This window comes from Filicampus tigris, chromosome 16 (assembly GCF_054856515.1).
Source record: "Filicampus tigris isolate MCC_2025a chromosome 16, RoL_Ftig_1.0, whole genome shotgun sequence".
NCBI lineage: Eukaryota > Metazoa > Chordata > Actinopteri > Syngnathiformes > Syngnathidae > Filicampus > Filicampus tigris.
This window is the reverse complement of record NC_141232.1, coordinates 18314582-18334621: the sequence shown is the minus strand read 5'-3', so window position 1 is coordinate 18334621 and position 20040 is coordinate 18314582. Positions and strand designations below refer to the sequence as shown.

Here is a 20040-nt window from a genome sequence, read left to right as displayed (position 1 = left end):
CTCCGCCATTGTGGCCTCCCTCCTCCTGATCTATTTGAGATGCTGCAGTTGAGATAAAGAAGTTGAATAAAGCAGTATAGTTAGCAACACGTCGTGTGTGAAATTGGCTGACCTTAGCAACACAAAACAAGACAGTGCCCAGCTCTGCTAACTACTACTTCATGCGCACAAACTACTTATTCGTGCACACCAATAACTACTTTGTGCGCACGATCTTAATTTGATTACTTTTGTTAACTTCGTGCGCACGAAATAGTTACAGCGTGCGTATGAAGTTAACAACATTAATTAATTAAATTAACAGTTCGTGTGCGCAAAGTAGTTATTGGTGTGCACATGGAGTACTCTGACTCCTTATTGGACAAGAAGGTAAACAAATTTTGTCCAATTTACAGACTCGTTTCGCATCGAACTACAGCCCAAACAAGACACCTGGCATAGCATCAGGACAAGTTTATTTCCTAATCATGTTCTTGTCAATAAATTTTTAACCTGCATTCAGGCTGTAGTTCGAGGCTAGTCTGTAAAAGTGCGCTTGATTTTCCTGTCCAGTGAAAGATTTTGTGCGCACAAAGTAGTTATCAGTGTGCACAATTAAGTAGTTCGTGCGCACTAAGTAGTAATTAGCATGGACAAATAAGTAGTTTGTGCACAGGAATTAGTAGTTCGTGAGCACAAATTAGCAGTTTGTGCGCACAAAGTATTTTTTCTTCAAATATCATGTCTGGGGCTCCCTAAAACGAGATATGTTTAGAGAGGGAAAAATTATACTAACAGTGCGATCAAATCGTGTTTCCTAATAAAATGCACCATCGCGTGGTTCAATTCTCTCTCTCAATTTGCAGCACAAATCTATCCTAGACTTATCCACCTCCGCTTCGCCGCCTCCGCCCAATTTCCAGCAACCAATCATATCACAAAGGGGCGTGTCCTGCCCGCCTGCGGCTGCAGGTCACCTCTGTGTGTGCACGGTTTTTCATTATGTAAGAAAACACCCTACGCTTAGTCATTCTTTCGGATTTTGAGCTGAACGGATCACAGCCTCCACACAGGACGAACATCACTACTTTAAAGGACCACAACATCATTTATTAAGTCATTGTGTCCGGATTAACTCGTCTTGGCTCGCGTTGATGCTTCTCGGCCTAGTTAGCTTATTTTGGCTTATCTTGGTTTAGCTCGCTAGCCGCGAACAAAGAGAAGCACACAACTAATCGTCGAACAGCGATCAAGTAGTGCGAATTTGTTGGGATTGCTTTGTGAAAATGTGTTCAATGACGATAACAAAGTACGAGGAGGAACATTGTGGAATAAAAGAAGAGAGCGAGCAACATCTGGGCGAAGTTTGCAAGCAGCCTCGTGTTGTGCTACACGGAGCAGGTTTGTACACTTCCTACTCTCATTTGCTTTGTGAACGACTTTCTATCGTAAAATATGCATGTCACACTTGTTTGTATTTCAATGTAATCTTCTTTACTAGCGTATGACAATGATGGCCAGGTGAAGTTGTTCGAAGTTAGGGGAAAATGGGTTGAAGGATTTTGAGTCTTTATTTTCATTCATTGCCTTTTACATGCAGGTCTGCTGAACATTTGTTCATGCCAAATGAAACCAGTCCAGAAAATGTGTGCCAAAGAATAACTGTTAGTGGGGAGAATAGTAAATGGGCTGACACTTGTATAGCGCTTCTCTACTCAAAGCACTTAACCCTGTGACCTCATTTACCAACTGATGACAGAGCATCAGGAGCAACTGGGGGTTCTGTATCTTAAGGCATAGATAGACCAAACCGACGTCGGAGGTCGTGAAGCATCGTGAATGTGCCGTCTAATTGGTGTAGTGACCACCGTCGTAGTGTCGTAACCCGTCAGGAAGCGTCTGGTGGGCATTTACACATGTTGGAACGGCGTTGCCAGTTGTGACATTTGGTCTATTTGATTGGCTGTTAAGGCCCTGATACACCAAAACGACGTTCACCAACAGTGACAGATGCTTACCCCCTGTGGCGTCCGGCCGGCTGTCGACACGTCACGCTGGGAAAACACACCGCAACGACAGACAGCGACGCTGACCATTAAAGTACCTTCTGTGCATGCATAAGATGTAATACCCTTTCATACCATCGGCGGCTGTAGTCACCATTTCTCATGGTTTGAAAATTCCAACCGGAAAGATGTTGGCCGGGGGCTGATTATAACAACGTAAACAATGCATTCGGCTCTATTCTTCGCTCACGATGAACTCCCATGCGAAGTAAACCATCACGTTCTTGACACGGTATTGTGAAATACTTACATTGTCAACCCTCGCTCTTGTACTTCTAAGAAGATTAAGGCAGCGGAGGCGTGCTCACTGTTTTTCTGCCTTTGTCACTTCACGTTGGTGCTCCGCACGCTGATTTGGTAGCTAACAGACAATCAGAGTGACCAAATGTCACGACGCCGATTCAACATGCGTAAACGCCCCCAAGACGCTTAAAGACGGGTTGCGACTCTAAGACGGTGGCCACTACACCAATCAGACGGCGCTTAAAGACGCAACGACGCTTAACAACCTACGACATCGGTTTGGTGTATCAGGGATTTTAGCTAGCAAATCAGCGCTCAGAGCACCAATGGGAAGTGACAAAAGCGGATAAACAGTGAGCACCCCTTCGCTGCCTTAATCTTCTTACAAGCACAAGAGCGAGGGTTGACAATTTAATTATTTCACAATACTGTGTCAAGAACGTGAGGGTTTACTTCGTGTGGTAGTTCTTCGTGAGCGAAGAATATAGCTGAATGTAGGTGTGGGCGATATGGCAAAAATATTATATCACGATTTTTAAAAAAATAAAATCACGATCATGATTTTATCGTTTTTTTCAGACTAATTTGCACATTTCTGACCATTTACCTCATGTTGAATATATAAAGCATTTAAAATGTGTATAAAACTCTAAATGAAAAAAAAATACTTTAAGTCTGTTAAACATGTTTTAACATAGCTTCAACATGTTTTAATTTGAATAGTGACAATTTTTATCAAAATGTGTAGTGAATGTAAACATAAAAGGTAACATAATGTCAACATAAAAACATAGCTCGTAACACAGGTCTAGTACTTGGAAGAGTATTTTAAAGCCCTCGTTTTCCACTGTTTTAATGGGAATCATGTCTTCAGCAAGGTAATAAGTCACTGCCTCAGTTACTTCTTTACACTGCTTGCTTGTTTTTTCATATGCAGTGCTCTTGTTAAATGACTGTGTTACCGTGGGTTGCGTTAGCTTGGAGCTAGCGGCTCCCTCTGGCTGCCATGTGTCTGATCTCCGTTTGCTTTGGCTGTCGGCGCTGACGTCCGAACTTAGTCTCTGGAAACTTTGCAAATAACTGATTTGCGCTCTCTCCTCCGAGGAAAAGCAAATCGACACTGTGGATGTGGAGTTTCTTTGCGGGACCAACTCTGCTTCGTGGTGACTTTCCGCTATAGCTTCCCGCTATACAAACGAACAGGGAGGCGGGGAGTGTCACGTACCGTGCACTGTGCGCGCTGTGATTGGTTGGTCGGGTATACGCGTCAGCGGCTTTGCGGTGCCATAGAGCCAAACTGGTTGGAATGTGCCATGTAGACGATCAAACGATCTTTCGCCTTTGTGAGATCGTGAACACGTTAAACCGCTTAACGATCTAATATCGTCATATCGCCCACCCCTAGCTGAATGCATTGTTTACGTTTCTATAATCCGCCCCTGCCAATAGCTTTCCGGTTGGATTTTTCTAACAATGAGAAACAGTGTCTACCGCCGCCGATGGTGTGGAAGGATATAACATCTCTCACATGCACAGAAGGTACTTTAAAGGCGTAAATAGTAGGGGTGTAACGGTACACGTGGGTGTATTAATACGTTTCGAGGTTAGGGTTAGTGTAGGACCTGGTTCAAGAAAGAACCAGGGCACACTTGCGTTATGACAATCAATAGGCTAGTCAACAGAGGATTGATTACTAGGTTTTGCTCAAGGAGAGAGTGGACAGGAGACTGAGATTTTGTTTCAGATATGTATTACCAAAAACCACATAAGTGACAATTCACCAATTATTGGACATAAATACTAGCTGTTATGAAATGCGCTATATAAATAATATTGTATTGTATTGTATATACATTGTATAGAATATACACTAGATAATATAAATATCATCATCGCAAAATCCTGGCTCGTCGACGATAGTTCAATCTACTCAAGGAAAAAAGTGGACGAGAAGTCCAACTTGCATTCCCCGCTGACCCCACAAATCCTTCTGTGGCTTCCTCACAGTTCTATGACCCACGTCTGGGTCTGCGATGAGTCCAGGCAGAAAATGCAGAGGAAAATGGGTGGGCAGTGGCCAGGGTGTATGATTCAGGAGTGAGGTCGTGGGCTACAAGGAGCCCCCTACCAGTTTGGCAGGAGGAGTGCGTCCCTTGAGAAGGCTTCTGTAGGTTTACGGTCCTACTCCGTCTAGCTCGCCATCAATTCCGGGAACTTGGCCGCATAAATAATGCCATAGTTCACAAATTCATCTCATAATACAATCAAATTGTATATTTGTAGTGTACACAAGTCATCCAATAAAATACATTAACTGTATTTAAATGCAAGCCAACAAATATATTCTAAATATGACATCTATAACTATAATAAATTGAATCCACAAATGCCTATAATATATACAGTGATCCCTCATTCATCGCGGTTAATGGGGGAGCAGAACCCACCGCGATAAGTAAAAATCGCGAAGTAGAGTCGGACTTATGATTATGATTATTTTATATGATATTTATTGTACAGTTTTATTTTGGGGGGATTTGCGCCTCTGTTACGCTGTTGCGAACCCCCGACATCGTTCCCACACTTCTAAATACTTGTTACACAATCAATTTAGCTTTAAAAATGCAAAATGAAGAATAAATACTAAGCTGCAGGCTGTGAGAAGAATTTTAGCTTCAATCGCAGCAGCGGGCGATTACGACGGAACGTTTGCTAAAAACTACATTAAAGTTTTAATTTTTATCAGAAAATTGACTTACCTTAACTAGAATGCTGTAGTGTATTTTTTCCAAAGGTATAATCCTGCACTTTAAAACGCTTGTCGTCGTTGTAAAAGTGAAAGTAAAAACGGCTTCTTCTTTGCCTGCTTTTTCTTCTTCTTCCTTTTGTTACCTCCTACTTCATTTAAAAACGAAGAAGAAGCAGAAGAGTGAATTATGCCTTAACTTTCACTCAATAGTATCAAACATCCTTTGGATAAAATGCAACGTGGGATTGTAGTCAAGGTAAACTGTTTTAAGACAACCTAAGACAAAACTAACAAAAACTTTCACACTTTATTCGGCGATGTCTAAGTCGTCAGTGCCGCTGGCCGACTATAAACACAGCTGTTGTACTGTACTATCCGATTTTAGCAAAACTTTAAACGCATCATTACAAATACGGATGAGAAAGTATCCAACTTGACTCTGACTAAATCAACGGCACATTTGAATAGTGGGCGAGACTAGCGAGAGGCTGCGATGATGCGCACCCTGTCAGCTCACGTGCAGTACAGTGTGTGGAAAAAGTAAATCCAGTTGTGCTCTTGTTGGTCGAGCTTGCGCTGGGAACCTGTCACCGCCTTTTATGAGTGCCCAGCGGGTATGTACAAAGCCTTCGAGTCAACTCATATCTTTGAAACAATGCGCCTTTCTGCAATAAAGCTGCCGATATGGCTGTGTTGTTTGATTATTAATTTGTTGTGAATGCTTCTGAAAAATCCGCGATGCACAGAGGGTGCGAAAGTTGAAAGTTGAAGCGCGAAGTAACTAGGGACCACTGTATAGCAAATGTTTTAATATTTGAAGAACAGGCAGAATTTCAATCGTTGTTCACTGTCACTAATACTGAGTGAATCCAGCTGGCTCGGTAAAGAACAAACAATTCACTCACCCGTTGACACGTGGCACTTCACACACACACACACACACACACACACACACACACAACACGTTGTGGTTTAAACGTGGCTCGAGTTGGCAATAAAAAAGGTCGCGGTTATGGTAAAAATGTTATTTCATTTCCTGTAGCTCGATCCCGTGGCGACACCCTCCCACTCCTACTAGCAAAATGAAATTACTTCCGCATTAAATACGCGATGACCGGCCGCGTCGCATCATGACGTCACACGACGCATCGCCGTAATTGGACAATCGAACCAGGAATCAACCAACCACAAATTAATTTACTGCATGCGTCGCCGAATGACTTTATTGCTTGCGGTGCCTGGGTTACACCCTCCCCCCTTAGACCCATGCAACTCCGGTGCATGCTAAACTACCTGGACACGCAAACTTGTGTCGCGGGCTGCAGGAAGAGCAAAAGCATTACCAAAAGCATCGGCCAAAGTATGAACAAGTGTTTGCACAACAGAAAGCAATGGATTACCCAACTGCCGGCAAGTTCCTTAGATGCGATGCCACTGGACCCACCACTGCTGTCTCAGAAACTAGAAATGGCACAGGTAAAGATTTATCCTCACTGAATTTGACAGGGGCCGAGATTGGAACAGGGACTTCCCAATCCTCCTCTTGGTCACTCGAAGGTCCCTCCGTGCGCACAGATTCAACAATTTGGACATCAGGTATTTTACTTTCTGGTAGAAAACCACGGGGAAGTAGAAGGTCCCAGTGCAACGTTCGCGTCTTCTCAGATGAGTCTGTTTCGGATCGTACAACGTAAACAGGGAGTTCGCCAACACACTTGACAACAACGAAGATGTCTCTTTCCCATTTGTCTGCCAGCTTGTGCTTACCCCAAAGTCTTACATTGCGGACAAGCACTCGATCACCTTCTACAAGGACAGATGGCTTATTCCTCTGATCAAAAAGAGTCTTGTTTTTTTCTGCTGATTTAGCTGCAGTTTTGACAGCAAGTTGGTAGCTCTCTTCCAACCGAGCACGAAGTTTCTGCACATAATCTGAGTGAGACGTCAAAGGCGTTTCCTTGACCGGCAAACCAAAGGCAAGATCTATGGGCAACCTTGGAGAATGACCAAACATGAGTTCATAAGGATTAAAGCCTGTGACTTCATTTCTGGTACAGTTGTAAGCATGCATGAGCGGCTTCACATACTTTTTCCATATTTGCTTCTGTTCCGGCTTCAGGGTTCCCAGCATACTCTGCAGAGTTCGGTTGAATCTTTCGACTGAATTTCCCAGAGGATGATTGAGTGTAGTTCGGGTCTTTTCAATGCCGGAAATTTCACAAAGTTCTTTGATTAGGTGGGATTCAAAATCAGGACCCTGATCTGTGTGTAGACGCTCTGGGATGCCGTAATGCACAATGAAATTGTCCCACAGACATTTAGCAACAGTCTTGGCCTTTTGGTTGGCTGTTGGAATTGCCACTGCATACTTTGTGAAGTGATCTGTGAGGACCAGGATGTCTTTAGTGTTGCTTTTGTCAGGTTACAATGTCAAATAATCCATACATAACAGCTCCAGCGGCCTACTGGTTCTGATGTTTATCAGTGGTGCAGCTCGTTCGAGAGGGGTTTTCCATCGTACACAACGATTACAGGTCTTTATCTTTGTGTCTATATCCGCAGCCATACGTGGCCAGAGGAAGCGTGATCTTACAAGGTCAAGGGTCCTCTCAATCCCCATATGGCCCATGTCGTCATGGAGACTGGTCAGAACCACTTGTCGTAACTCTTCTGGTAACACGAGCTGTAATACTAGTTGTCCTCAGTCCTGCGTTCTCCTGTACAAGATGCCATCTCTGAGTTCCAGGCGGTTCTGCTTCCTCAACAGGAGATTCAAAGCGGGAAGTTCTGCACGCAGCATCTGAGGAACAATCTCACCAGTTTCAAGTTGATGAATTACCTCTCTGAGACAGGGATCAGTTCTTTGTTTCTCCCGAAGATCTTGGAGAGACAACGAGGGTACAACGGGCAATCCCTGGTGAGACTTATTAGCATAGGGGTCAGGAATGACAGAAACAGACAAGCTTAGGGTCTCAACCAATGTAATACAGTTCTTAGAGGGATCGTCAACATTTGAAGTTCTTACCAGACAGCTGTGACATATGGCAGCCACCACGTCCGGGTTCAGTTCCATGACACTGCCAGGGGTATGTACTTGGGTAAAGTGTTCGACCACATCTTCTAAATCCTCTACCCTATGACAGTTTACATCTCAGGGTTGGTGATGAGGCCTTCGGGAAAGCGCATCTGCATCTTTATTTTGGCTGCAAGCACGTTATTGAAGTTTAAAATCGTAAGTGGAAAGGGCAGCAAGCCATCTGTGGCTGGCAGCATCCAGCTTGGCAGTTGTCAAGATGTATGTCAAAGGGTTGTTATCTGTCACAACAACAAACTTTGCTCCATACATGAAATCATGGAATTTCTCTGTCACACTCCACTTCAGGGCCATAAATTCTAGTTCGTGTGCTGGATACCGGGACTCACTAGAGGACAATCCTCGACTGACGTAGGCTATGACACGTAATTGCCCCTCTTGTTCTTGGTAAAGCGCTGCTCCAGTGGTGCTTGCATCTGTGTGCAAGATGTAAGGCTTGTTTGGATTTGCAAATCCAAGCACTGGAGCGGTCGTCAGTTTGTCAATGAGAGTATTGAAGGCAAGTTGACAATTTGGGATCCATCTCTCATTGAAAGGTTGTTTAACATCATGCGTCGCAGCAGACGTTCTTCTGGGACTTTTACGATGGGCAGGAGGGTGATAACCCTTAGTCAGATCATTTAAGGGCTTTGCAATTGTGGCATACTTCTGAATAAACCTGCGGTAGTACCCTGCAAATCCTAAGAAGGACCGGAGTGCCTTCAGCTTTTTTGGCACTGGCCATGACTTTAGAGCACTTATTTTATCAGGATCAGTTTCCACACCATCGCCATACATTTCTCCATGAGACGCTGAAAATGCCCAAGGGAGTTACAAAGGCAGTTTTGGGTTTATCATCCTTTGCCATTTCGACCTGGTAATACCTGGCCGGACTTGAGGTCAAGAACGCTGAACCAGCATGAACCAGTTAGCGTAGCGACAGACTCCTCCAAATTTGGGAACGTATAATTATCTTTAATGGTATGGAGGCTTAGTTTGCGGTAATCTATGCACAGCCGTATGTGGCCATTCCTTTTGCGAAAAACCACGATGGATGAAGAGAAAGGAGACTCTGACTCTCTTATTACTCCTGCTTCCAACAAGTCTCGTAAATGGTCACGAACGGCTTCAATGTCATTAGGATGTATAGGCCGTGCTCTGTTTGAATGGAGTCTCATTATGGAGGCGGATATGATGCGTCACCTGATCGGTACGCCCAAAGTCAAGATCATGGTGCGAGAAGACTTCATGGATCTGCTTGAGTTTAGCAACAATTTGGAGGAATTGGCAAGTCTCCAAAATCAAATTGGAGATCAACTTCTGTGCTGTTGTTAGTGCATACATTGTGTCAAAACTTGAGGTGACATGGAAACCTCAGCGATAATTTTGAAGGGTTGGAGTATGATGTTCTGATCACATTCATTAGTGATCAAAATGGGAATAACGTAGGGCGCATGACTTGGCAAAGTGACAAGACCCCTCCCCACACACAATCCGCCAGGCAGCGGGGAGGATGGTTGCTCAATAAGAACACACTTGCCATCTGGTGAAGGATTTGCAGGCACAGAACCCTTAACGACCATGGTGCAGCCGGCTGGAACCTCAACTGGCGATTTAGTGGCCAATCTTACTGCACCGCTAGCAAGCCCTTGCTCCTGTTGATATCGCAGCTGGAGCAAATGCAGAACAGCTCTATAGCCATGTTGAACTGGTTTGTATGCAGCATGCTCACTCTGCAAATGCTGTTCATAAAGTAAGTCAAATGTGTTCATCCCAATCAGGATTTGAGACTGGAATGTTGACTTTACATCTGTGACCACCAATGCCAGTGTGCATACATCTATATCAGCTCCAATAAACTCTTCTGGGAAAGAGTGGCCCAAATTTGGGATTTCTTGGCCAGCAGCACCCTCTACCTGTAGAAAATCACATAACGGCTTCACAGGCTGGTTTGAAAAGTATTGATTATCAATTGAAAGAGGTATTGTTGATACTTGTGATCCTGTATCCAGCAAGCATGATAATTCTTTCCCATCGATTTTTACTTGGCCGGTACATTTTGAACCGATTAAACCTCTTGGCAGATGAACAAGCTGGTCGGATGTGGACCGAATATAATTGAAAGACTTCACCTCTATTGGAGTCTGTGCGGTGGGACTATGTTGGTCCTCTGCTGTTCCTGTTCATCCCTCACCAGGAACATCATCTAGTTTAAAGAAGAGTCACAGTGAGGGGTTAATCTTTGCCATCTTTTATATCTTTCTGTGAACTGTATCTTCTTATTTGCTGCAAGGTCAGGATTTGGATCATTACTGCACTTTTGCTTTATGTGTCCATCTTCTCCACAGTTATAGCAATAACCTGGCTTGGGACCAGATTGAGTCTGCTGACGGGGTCATGACATAGCTTTTCCAAGTTTCACACCGTCACTTGGTTTACTGGCGTGTGTTGGTGTGGATGGCATGGGTTGCTTTCTTTTGGACTGAGCGTTAGAGCTGCCAGCTGCTTCTGAATGCCAGCAAGTTGATGGGTAAGTTGCTGAGTGATGGTGGTCAGCGAATCAATCTTTGCTTCTTCTGGGGTTACAGAAGTGAATTGAACATGGGCCCCGGCCCTAGCTTTTGGACCGAGGTGCTGCTTCATACGCTGAGCCTTAGCTGACTCTCTATCTTTCTCTGTCCTAAGTAACAGCAACAACTCTGCGAAAGGGTGAGGATGGAACTTGTGCTGCTTGAGCTGAAGTTTTGATATAAGAGTATAGTCCCAGCATCCTCGACAAAATTGGTTTAACAAATGTCGACCCAGTTCAGTAGCTGGAACGCCTCAGCTTTTCACCGCCAGGTTTAACGCAACTTGCAGTCGTAAGTATTCAGAGGGTTTCTCACCAGAATCTTGGTACATCTCCATAAACTTCGCGTACAGCTCATCGCCATCTTGGACAGTCCCATATGCAGGATGGAGAATTTGGAGATAAACCATTGGGGGTGTTTCAGGCATCAGATGTCTCACCATATCTGCCGCTGGCGGAAGTAAGCTTTCAAATATTTTCCCGGAGCGCTGCAGGTCTGAAATTGCAGGGTCTCTTAAAAGCAACTCAACACCAACTTGCCAAGCTTCATAATCTGATTCATGCTGAAATCTTGAGATACGCCCTGAAAATGATCTGATTCTTTGCACTGATCGATGGACTGCATTGTCCTCATTTTTCACAATGTGCTCCACAACATAACGTTGTACTCCTGGTGGATTTAAATCAGGAAAAGTCACAGCAGGAAATGACGGCCTTATTGAATCATGGCTACCGGACGTTGAAGGGATTTGAGGCAATTTACTAAGATTCTGTGTCATCCTTGCAGTACCAGGCAGTGGAGTAAGGGTGGCAGTTGTGGGTAATGGCGCCAAAGTGACAGCTTGGGGAACAGATGACAGCACTTCATCCTTGGAATCGGCCAGACCCTCCATCTTCTGTGTGGGTCTCTGCTCAGTGACACATTGACCCAGTAGAGACATCGCACCTTTTTAGAAACTCCATAGTCCTGCCCTGTGCGATTGGCCAACTCTTTCAATTCAGCCAGATATTTTTTCGTTTTTTAACTCTCTATAATAGTCAGAACAAATCGCTGAACGCTCAAAGATTTCATAAGTCACATTTTCAGCCTGGCAATTATAAGTGTAGGGCAGTAAATTTTGCAATTCAACCAAAGCATTGCATGAATTAAATTCAACGACAATTGTGTCCTGGAAAAACACCAGTGATAACTTTCATGTTAGATATATCACCATACTGGCCCAAAAACGCAATTACTTCCTCATCTGTGTCATGTGTTGCATATTTGACCAAAACAGCGTTTGAAAACATTATGCCTTATTCCTCAAAAATGTCCATATTGCCTCTTAATGTTTTGTCTCTCAGACCTGTCCGTACTCTCCTAGCTAGCTCGCCAAAAATGTATGTAGCACCTGGTTCAAGAAAGAACCAAGGCACACTTGTGATGTGACAATCAATAGACTAGTCAACAGAAGATTACTAGGTTTTGCTCAAGGAGAGAATGGACAGGAGACTGATATTTTGCTTTAGATATGTATTACCAAAAACCACAAGTGACAATACACCAATTGTTGGACATAGACACAGTGCATAGAATAGAATATACACTAGATAATATAAATTTCATCAGCGCGTAATCCTGGTTCTTCGACAGTAGTTCAATCTACTCAAGGAAAAAAGTGGATGAGAAGTCCAACTTCCCTGCTGACCCCACGAATCCTTACGTGGCTTCCCCACAGTTCTATGACCCTCGTCTGGGTTAGCGATGCTGAGTCCAGGCAGAAAAATGCAGAGGGAAATGTGTGAGTTATGGTAAGGGATCCAAAAATGGGTGGGCAGTGGCCAGGGCGTATGATTCAGGAGTGAGGTTGTGGGCTACAAGGAGCCCGCTACCAGCTTGGCAGGAGGAGTGCGTCCCTTGAGAAGGATTCTGTAGGTTTCCGGTCCTACTCCGTCTAGCTCGCCATCAATTCTGGGAACTTGGCCTAATAAATAGTGCCATAGTTCACAAATTCATCTCATAATACAATCAAATTGTATAATTCTAGGCGGCACGGTGGTTGACTGGTTAGCACGTCCGCCTCACAGTTCAGAGGTCGTGGGTTCGATCCCGGCTCCAGCCTCCCTGTGTGGAGACTCTCTAAATTGCCCCTAGGTGTGATTGTGAGTGTGAATGTTTATAAAACGGGGAGACAAATTACGATGTGAAAGTACTTCGGGTTCAAACCGAATGACAAAGGCGAGTCACTGAACACAGAAGCAACGTGGTGCAAGCGGCCGCTCGCACTGCGGTGCTTCTGTGCTACAAAGTGCTCCAAAGTCTGCCTCGCGAAGGAAGGCAACGTGTCAAATTTGTCCAAACATTTGAAGGACAACCATGCAAATTAGTTCCGCGACTTCTGACAAGAACGACAGGTGATAATGTTGTTCACCAGTTCACCACACTATAATGGCAATGAAATTAGTATATAAAGCTCCTCCCAGCCCAGTCGTAAACTTTCAGTAGCCGACATACAAAGAGCTAAAACATGTCCAGGGGGTCAAACTAAGTTGTTTTAGCCGCCAAATGTGAGTGATTTTTGTATTTGTTTAGTAATTTATGAAGACCAATGTTCTAAAAAAAAAAAAAAAAAAAAAAAAAAAAAAGTTAAGTCCATCATATCTTTCTCGTGTAGAAGCTTTTAATAAAATAATGTGAAGAGACACAATGTGATTGCTTTGAATGAAAATCAATTTAGACGGACCAACATACGAAAAAGTAATTCTCACAAATAATTATTTTATATTACTGTATTGTCGAGTAAAAAAAAAAAAAAAAAATCAGTTTGTCTAGTCTACTCGCCGGTTATTGGGTATGGCAAAAAGACACTTTCAATCCCTGAATATGTCCAATATATCGGCACGACTAATAGCAACTACTAGCTTCAGGCCCTTAAAACAAAAGGCATTTGCACAACAACATTAGCTCCTTATTGTCTGTCCAGCCTGCGTCGATCTGCATGTCGCGGGCTTGCCTCCCAAGCAGTCGCGTGCGTTGTCCCCACACTGCACAGCTTCGGCGTGAGAGTGAGCTAAGACTTCATCGAACACCAAGGCTGTCTTGAACGTGCGCATCATCGCGGAGCGGCATGTGCTTTCATCAGAGTGTGGCCGCATTAGAACGCACCAATTCGGCTGTTACGTTCCAAATTGGACGGCGTGTTGAGGGTCGAAAAACTGGAGCTATTCCTCATTCAATCCAAATAAATGTGCACGTCTACTCATTCCCACTTCAGTGTCTGTAAATATCCTGACTGGTGTTTAATGTCCTAACCGTGATCAGCAAAGAAGCATTTGTTTGTTTGTCAGTTTTTTTTTTAGCAAAGAAGCAGTGTGCACTCGTCCCAGCATAAATCTATGTAGCTCTGCTCACCTCCACATTTCCTCATTCTCATATAAATCAGCCACGGAAATGTTAATCATTTTGATATGTTGAAGAAGGCATTAGTAGGGATGTCCACATAAATTTTGGTGCCCATTGATCACGTTTTTTTGGACGCAATACGCAATGTTAGTACAATGATTTCCAAATGAGCGTGTGTAATCGGTCCCTCTAGTGACTCCGACCGAACAAGGATAGAACGGTAAGGGGCGCGGCCATTTGCCACATTAACAAGAGGCGTTATTCATGGAGTCACTTATTTCCCAATTTCTCCCAAATTCATTGATAAAATAGAAAATCACAACTGTTTTAATTTTCCCGATCAAAAAATACATAAAATGAACATGAAAACATGTCCATCCCGGCCCAACCATCCCATTAACCGAACATTCACGCTGTCCTGTCACGTTTGACTTGCTTGCTTAAGTACTCTGTGTATGTGTGTGCGTGCGCTCAACTCGGCGACTGTTTTCTGAGTGTGTGTGTGTTTACTAAGCTTTTGTTTAGCGTACTTGGGCGGTCGCCAAATTTTCCTTGTAATCCTCGTGGTGAAACAGAATTGCTCTTCACGGTGACCGTTTTGGTACATCAAACAATGTTATTCCCACCGACGTCAGTCTTGTCAACCCCAAACCATTTACAGATTATGGGCGATGTGGACTCGCGCCTTGCTATAATTCCCCGCTTGACACTCCTCCATATTTGAAACACGGCTCAGCTGCAGTGCGAACAGTCACGTGACTGGGCCCTGCCCACTGATTCCAATATGGTCCAGCTGCAGCCACAAATGGGCGTTCCCGTTTTTGACGGAAACGCCCCGTTCTGAGAACGGGAGCGCCCCCTCACCTCAAGGGCAACGTTACTCTAGCAGGAAAACGCCTGTTCTCCAGTATTAAGTTTCCAAGACGCCTACATTTTTTAGATACCGTTCACGTGTTGAGTGTTAGTAATAGAATGAACTTATATAGCGTTTTAGCTTCACCATATGATGCCCAAAGCGTTTCAGAAGAGCAACTTTAAAAAACGTTTAGTGTGTATGCACAGAAGGCATGTTGTCATTTGGGCCCAGGCTTAATAATGCACACCCATGTCCTCAAAACATTTAATTTGGAACGTGGGTTACAGTCAACTAGGTGTGAATTGGATAACATTGCATTGCTGAGCAAGAGAATGTCTTTTTTTTTTAATGTTTGATTTAAATAATGACTAGGACGTTGTGCAGTTACAATCCAGTTACTGGACACTATGACGGTCAGCTGTAATGTCAAAAATAGTCGATTGCATAAATGGGGGGAAAAATGGGCTTCCGTCTATGCTTCGTCCAAGCAGTAGACTATTTCTTTAAGTTTCCAGTCTATCATTTATCACCTGTAAAATGGGCGTCCATCATGGGCAGATAGGCGGAACGGTCCGTCACATAGGCAGTATGCCCAGCCCTGGTTTGTAGTGTGGCATCGATATGGGTCAGGTGGTCCATTATGGCTTGAGGTGTAAAAGGGGGGCCTTCTGCTGGGTGAGGGTGGATGGGGCCTCACTGCAAAAATCAGCTACCTAACCTAGACTTAGAATCTAATATCAAGCCAAAGTCTTTTTGTTCTTGTTTTGAGAATAATATGCTATGCAAGAGCAGAATTTGTAAGATTATAAATATTGTTTTAAGATTGTCTTTTATTTCTTTCTTGTTTTGTAGAGCCTAAAATTATTTCATGTACATGCAAAATAAGCTAAATTACTGTCAGTCTCAGTTTGATGCTATGGCTAATGTTTTCAGAGAACATTGAGCTGTAAAAACCTGTTTCAAGAACCTCCTAGTAATTGGTTGTAACTTGTACCAATAACACACTTCACTATCAGCACACTTAACACTTTGTTGTGATGTGCTCCACGGGTGGCATGGTAAGTGGTTAGCACGTCTACCTCACAGTGCAGAGGTTGTGGGTTCGAATCCAGCCCAGCCCTTCCTGTGTGGAGTTTGCATGTTCTCCCTGTGCCTGCGTGGGTTTTTCTCTGGGTACTCTGCTCCCCCCGATTCCAAAAACATGCATGTTACATTAGAGAGATAGTAAAATACTACTCTCGTCAAACTTTTTTGACAGGTTTGTAGTCCGGAAGTAAAATATATGACGTCAGTTTGTAGTAAATAAGCCCCGCCCCTTTATGGTGTCATATCAGGTTTTAATCCCGCCCTGTTGTAGTCCCAAACTAACCACGGAGTGACATCATTTTGTAGTCCATAAGTCCCACCCCTTACCACGCCCCTTCCGCGACCTCATTGCCGGTCGGCCATTTTACGTTGCCATACGTCACGTCCTGTCCGCCATTTTACGTTGCCAAGCATCATTTTTTTTCCCCCCGGTCAGCCATTTTACGTTGCCATACGTCATGTCCTGTCAGCCATTTTGCGTTGCCATACGTCACGGCTGCCGCCATGTTTGTAGGCATGACCAAATATGGGTATGGATGACATCATGCTTCCACTTCAGCGGAGATCACGAAGAACGGGCATGTTTTGAACAGTGATGTCACCCCAGGAATTTGTCCAGACATGTCCTGGATGCTGCCATGTTTGTAGGCCTTTACCGGGCCTGTTCAGACATGTTTGGATGGCCGCCATGTTTGAAGGCCCTTCCGGCATGCCCAAATAAGGATATGGATGAGATCATGCTTCCGTCTCGTTCAAAGTAACGGAGGAACAAGTACAGACATGTCTTTTAGGCCCTGTAACATGAACCTCATTGTATCACCACGGGTATTTGTCCGGGCATGTTTTTTAAGACCCCCTCCCCTCATCTAAGGTGCCCTTAGCCTTTAGCGTGCCGCTAAAAGGCGCTCGGGTCTAAACAGAAAATAAAACAGATCTTCATGACTGCATCATGATTGAAGGAACGTGTATTTCTATTCATAAAGGCTCGTGGATCAAACACTCATAAAAAATCAAGGATTTATTTGGAAAGAAGACAATACCCGCCCACTGAATCATTGACTCAAACCTGGTCTTTATCCACCTGTGCCACTGGAATATGGGGTTACACATCTGCCTATGAAACAGCAGAACTACACCTGTACACCATTGTGTATGCTTGGCTCTGTTTTTTTATTCAATTGTTTGTTTCATTGACTGAGAATAGTGCCTCCTTTTTTTTTAATGTACCTTGCATTCCATACAATCATCAAGTTAGTTTACAATTAAGGTAACACAGGTTTGGAAAGTTAAGCAGCCCTCAGAAAAAGGTATTTTTCCTCATTCTTTGTTTCATCAGAACAACGTAGCCCCCTCCTTTTCCAGGTCTCTCCCTAACCACTAAATAAAGGGCAGGCAAGCAGGCAGGCATCGATCCAGAGGTTCAGACCGTTTTGTGTGCATGAGCGTTCGCGGGGATGTGTATGTGCGTGTGTGTATGTGTTTGCGTGCGTGCTACACCACAATATGCATCAAAAATGTGTTATAGTTGAAGCATACCCCTCTGCTTCCTGATCATTCCAATACGGAGCCAACCTCCCAATCATGCGGCATTCCAAATAACCCCATGACCTTTCAAGTCATAAAAAATGAAGGTGTCAACGGATGACTCTGAACTAAAGTTCCTTTTCTAATACGTGTAAGAACGTTTCCCATACATTCACCAAGTCAATGGACAATTTAGCCATCACAGGTTGGGAAAAGTTTTAGATGGTTTCAGAAAAGGCCTCTATTTTAATTTTCATACCAAGTTTCAAACACAAACGGTTCCCCCCACACCACCCCACCCATCCCTCCTTTGCCCTGAGGTAGGATGCAAAGTGTCTCCTTAAAATATAGCCAGACAGGGCCTCACTCATTTTGTATGTACGAAGGTAAATCATGTGTGAATCGTACACAGAGGTTCATTGTCCACCAGTGGGTATACTTTCACATCCAGGTTGTTAATTATGAAGTTAGCCTTGAAAGAACTGTGGGGTATAGGCCTATACATATGTTTTTTAACTCATCGCGATAGGTGAGAAAACTCAGTCATTCAGTCATCCAAAAAGACCCTGACCTTTCAAATCGTAAAAAAATTAAGAAGTCGGATGCACTGGGGTCCATCACGACGATATGTACAAAGTGGCGGGAGAAGACTTTCCACAGAAGAAAAAAGCGCCAACATAAAGACGACAAGAATTTAGAGACAAACAGACCGCTGAAAAAAAAAGGACAGTAAGTACATACTTTAAAATACTTCTATCCCTAACTAGTTTCATGAATAACACGAGTTTATGTCATCAATACATGTTTCTCTTGACTCATCGTGCCTGAATAACACTAGTATATGTTGCCATTATCTATTGTTTTGGATTTTAGCTATCCAAGTCTTCATGAATAACATTAATTAATGTCGCCATTATCTATTTGTTTTAGGATTTTAGCTGTCCATGCATTCCTGAATAACAATCTACGAAATCAATATATCTTGTTTCAGATGTAACTATGTCTTCATGAATATCATTATGTCATTTGTATATCTATACAATTTTTATATACAATACTTTGGTATGATGTTTTTATGAACATCCAAGTTCTCCAAGTTAGATGATCTGCACAGCATGTATTGTATCTAGATGACGTGTAAATGTTTGACCAGGGTTCTTCAATGGTAGTGATTTCAATCCATGTAGAGTTAGTAATTACAGTACAGCTCAACCTCTGGTTAACAGCACAATTAGCAACAAGCTATTGAGGGCATGTGTGTGTGTGGGGGGGGGGTGTGTGCGTGTGCGTGTGGGTGTGTGGGTGTGGGTGTGTGTGTGCGTGTGGGTGTGTGTGTGTGTGTGTGTACACAGCCCTCCCTTCGGGGATGTATGTGTATGTGCTCCGCAGAAATGCGTGTGCACGTGTGTGAGAATGGCAGACGGGGGAGTCAAAACAGAGGAATGTAGCAACACTGTTGCTTACAGGCTATTTCTTGAGAGGCTTTGTGTATCAAAATGCGTGTCCATTTAAGATGGTGAGGTGCAACTAGTCTAGAAAAATAAACTCACTTTTGAAAAAATCTGAATGATTACTATGTATTCTGAATCTTTTTTTTTTTTTCAGAACAATACTGAGATGTAACATGTTCCCAACATATCCCAACCGTCAGCAGCCATAAATGCAGATGTGTGAGGGTGAGTTTAAACCATTATTGTGGAAACAAACTCATATTTAATCACCTACATGAAGTTTTTTTTTCAAATTGTTCAGTCTCAACATTTACATTCTTTCACATTTACTTAATAATGCAATTAATGTGTAGAGTAATTATACTGTGTATTTGATCATCTGCTATTGTTCACCATGTTTTCTTACATCTCCAGTGTTTAAACATCGACCTGTTACCTATTCAGTGGATACTTTTACTCGCATAAATGTTTGTTTAGAATCCTGGTATTTTTTAAAAATCATGTAATCTCATTTAACAGAGCAGGAGGTAAAACCTATACAATATACTGTTTTCTTGTTTCAGCCTAAAGCTCTGTCGTATTTGTACATTCATGAAATAAAAGTTCCTCACCAGTGAATCAGTACGTGAGTAGACCTCCACATACTGGAGTGTTCAAGCTGGAGTATATTTTTTATGACCTCCTGACATCCACCTAAGCAGAAACGATGAGAAAATAAACTACAAGGAGAAAGTTAAATGCAAAAACCAGATACACCCTGAGCTATCCATCCTCGCACCAATCTGCTCCAACCAGGTGCCTGAGCAATGAATATCAAGTCCAACAGGGGCTGACTGTCATTTTGTTGAGCTATTTACGATTGGGGTGTTAATGTAAGGTGTACATTGTGATGCGGTAAAAGATGATCTGAAATGTCAGGAAGAGTATCTTTAGGTGTAATGCATTTGAACCTAACGTGTTTAACATGACAGTAACTGTATTTCAAATGTATACAGTTCTTAGACACACACACACACACACACACACACACACAGATTTGAAAGTTTTATTTATTTGTTGGCT

At 43.2% G+C, this 20040-nt stretch overlaps 1 protein-coding gene across 1 annotated transcript in view; it reads left to right on the top strand.

Moving 5' to 3' along the window:
* Nucleotides 1–893: 893 nt before the first annotated feature.
* The window catches only part of LOC147135062 (uncharacterized), a 37154-nt gene continuing 18007 nt past the window's right edge, over nucleotides 894–20040 (top strand). The window contains exon 1 of the mRNA XM_086055162.1: nucleotides 894–1380. Within this exon, the coding sequence (XP_085911288.1) occupies nucleotides 1266–1380 (115 nt within the window). The 5' untranslated portion in view covers nucleotides 894–1265. The remainder of the gene's footprint in view (nucleotides 1381–20040) is intronic.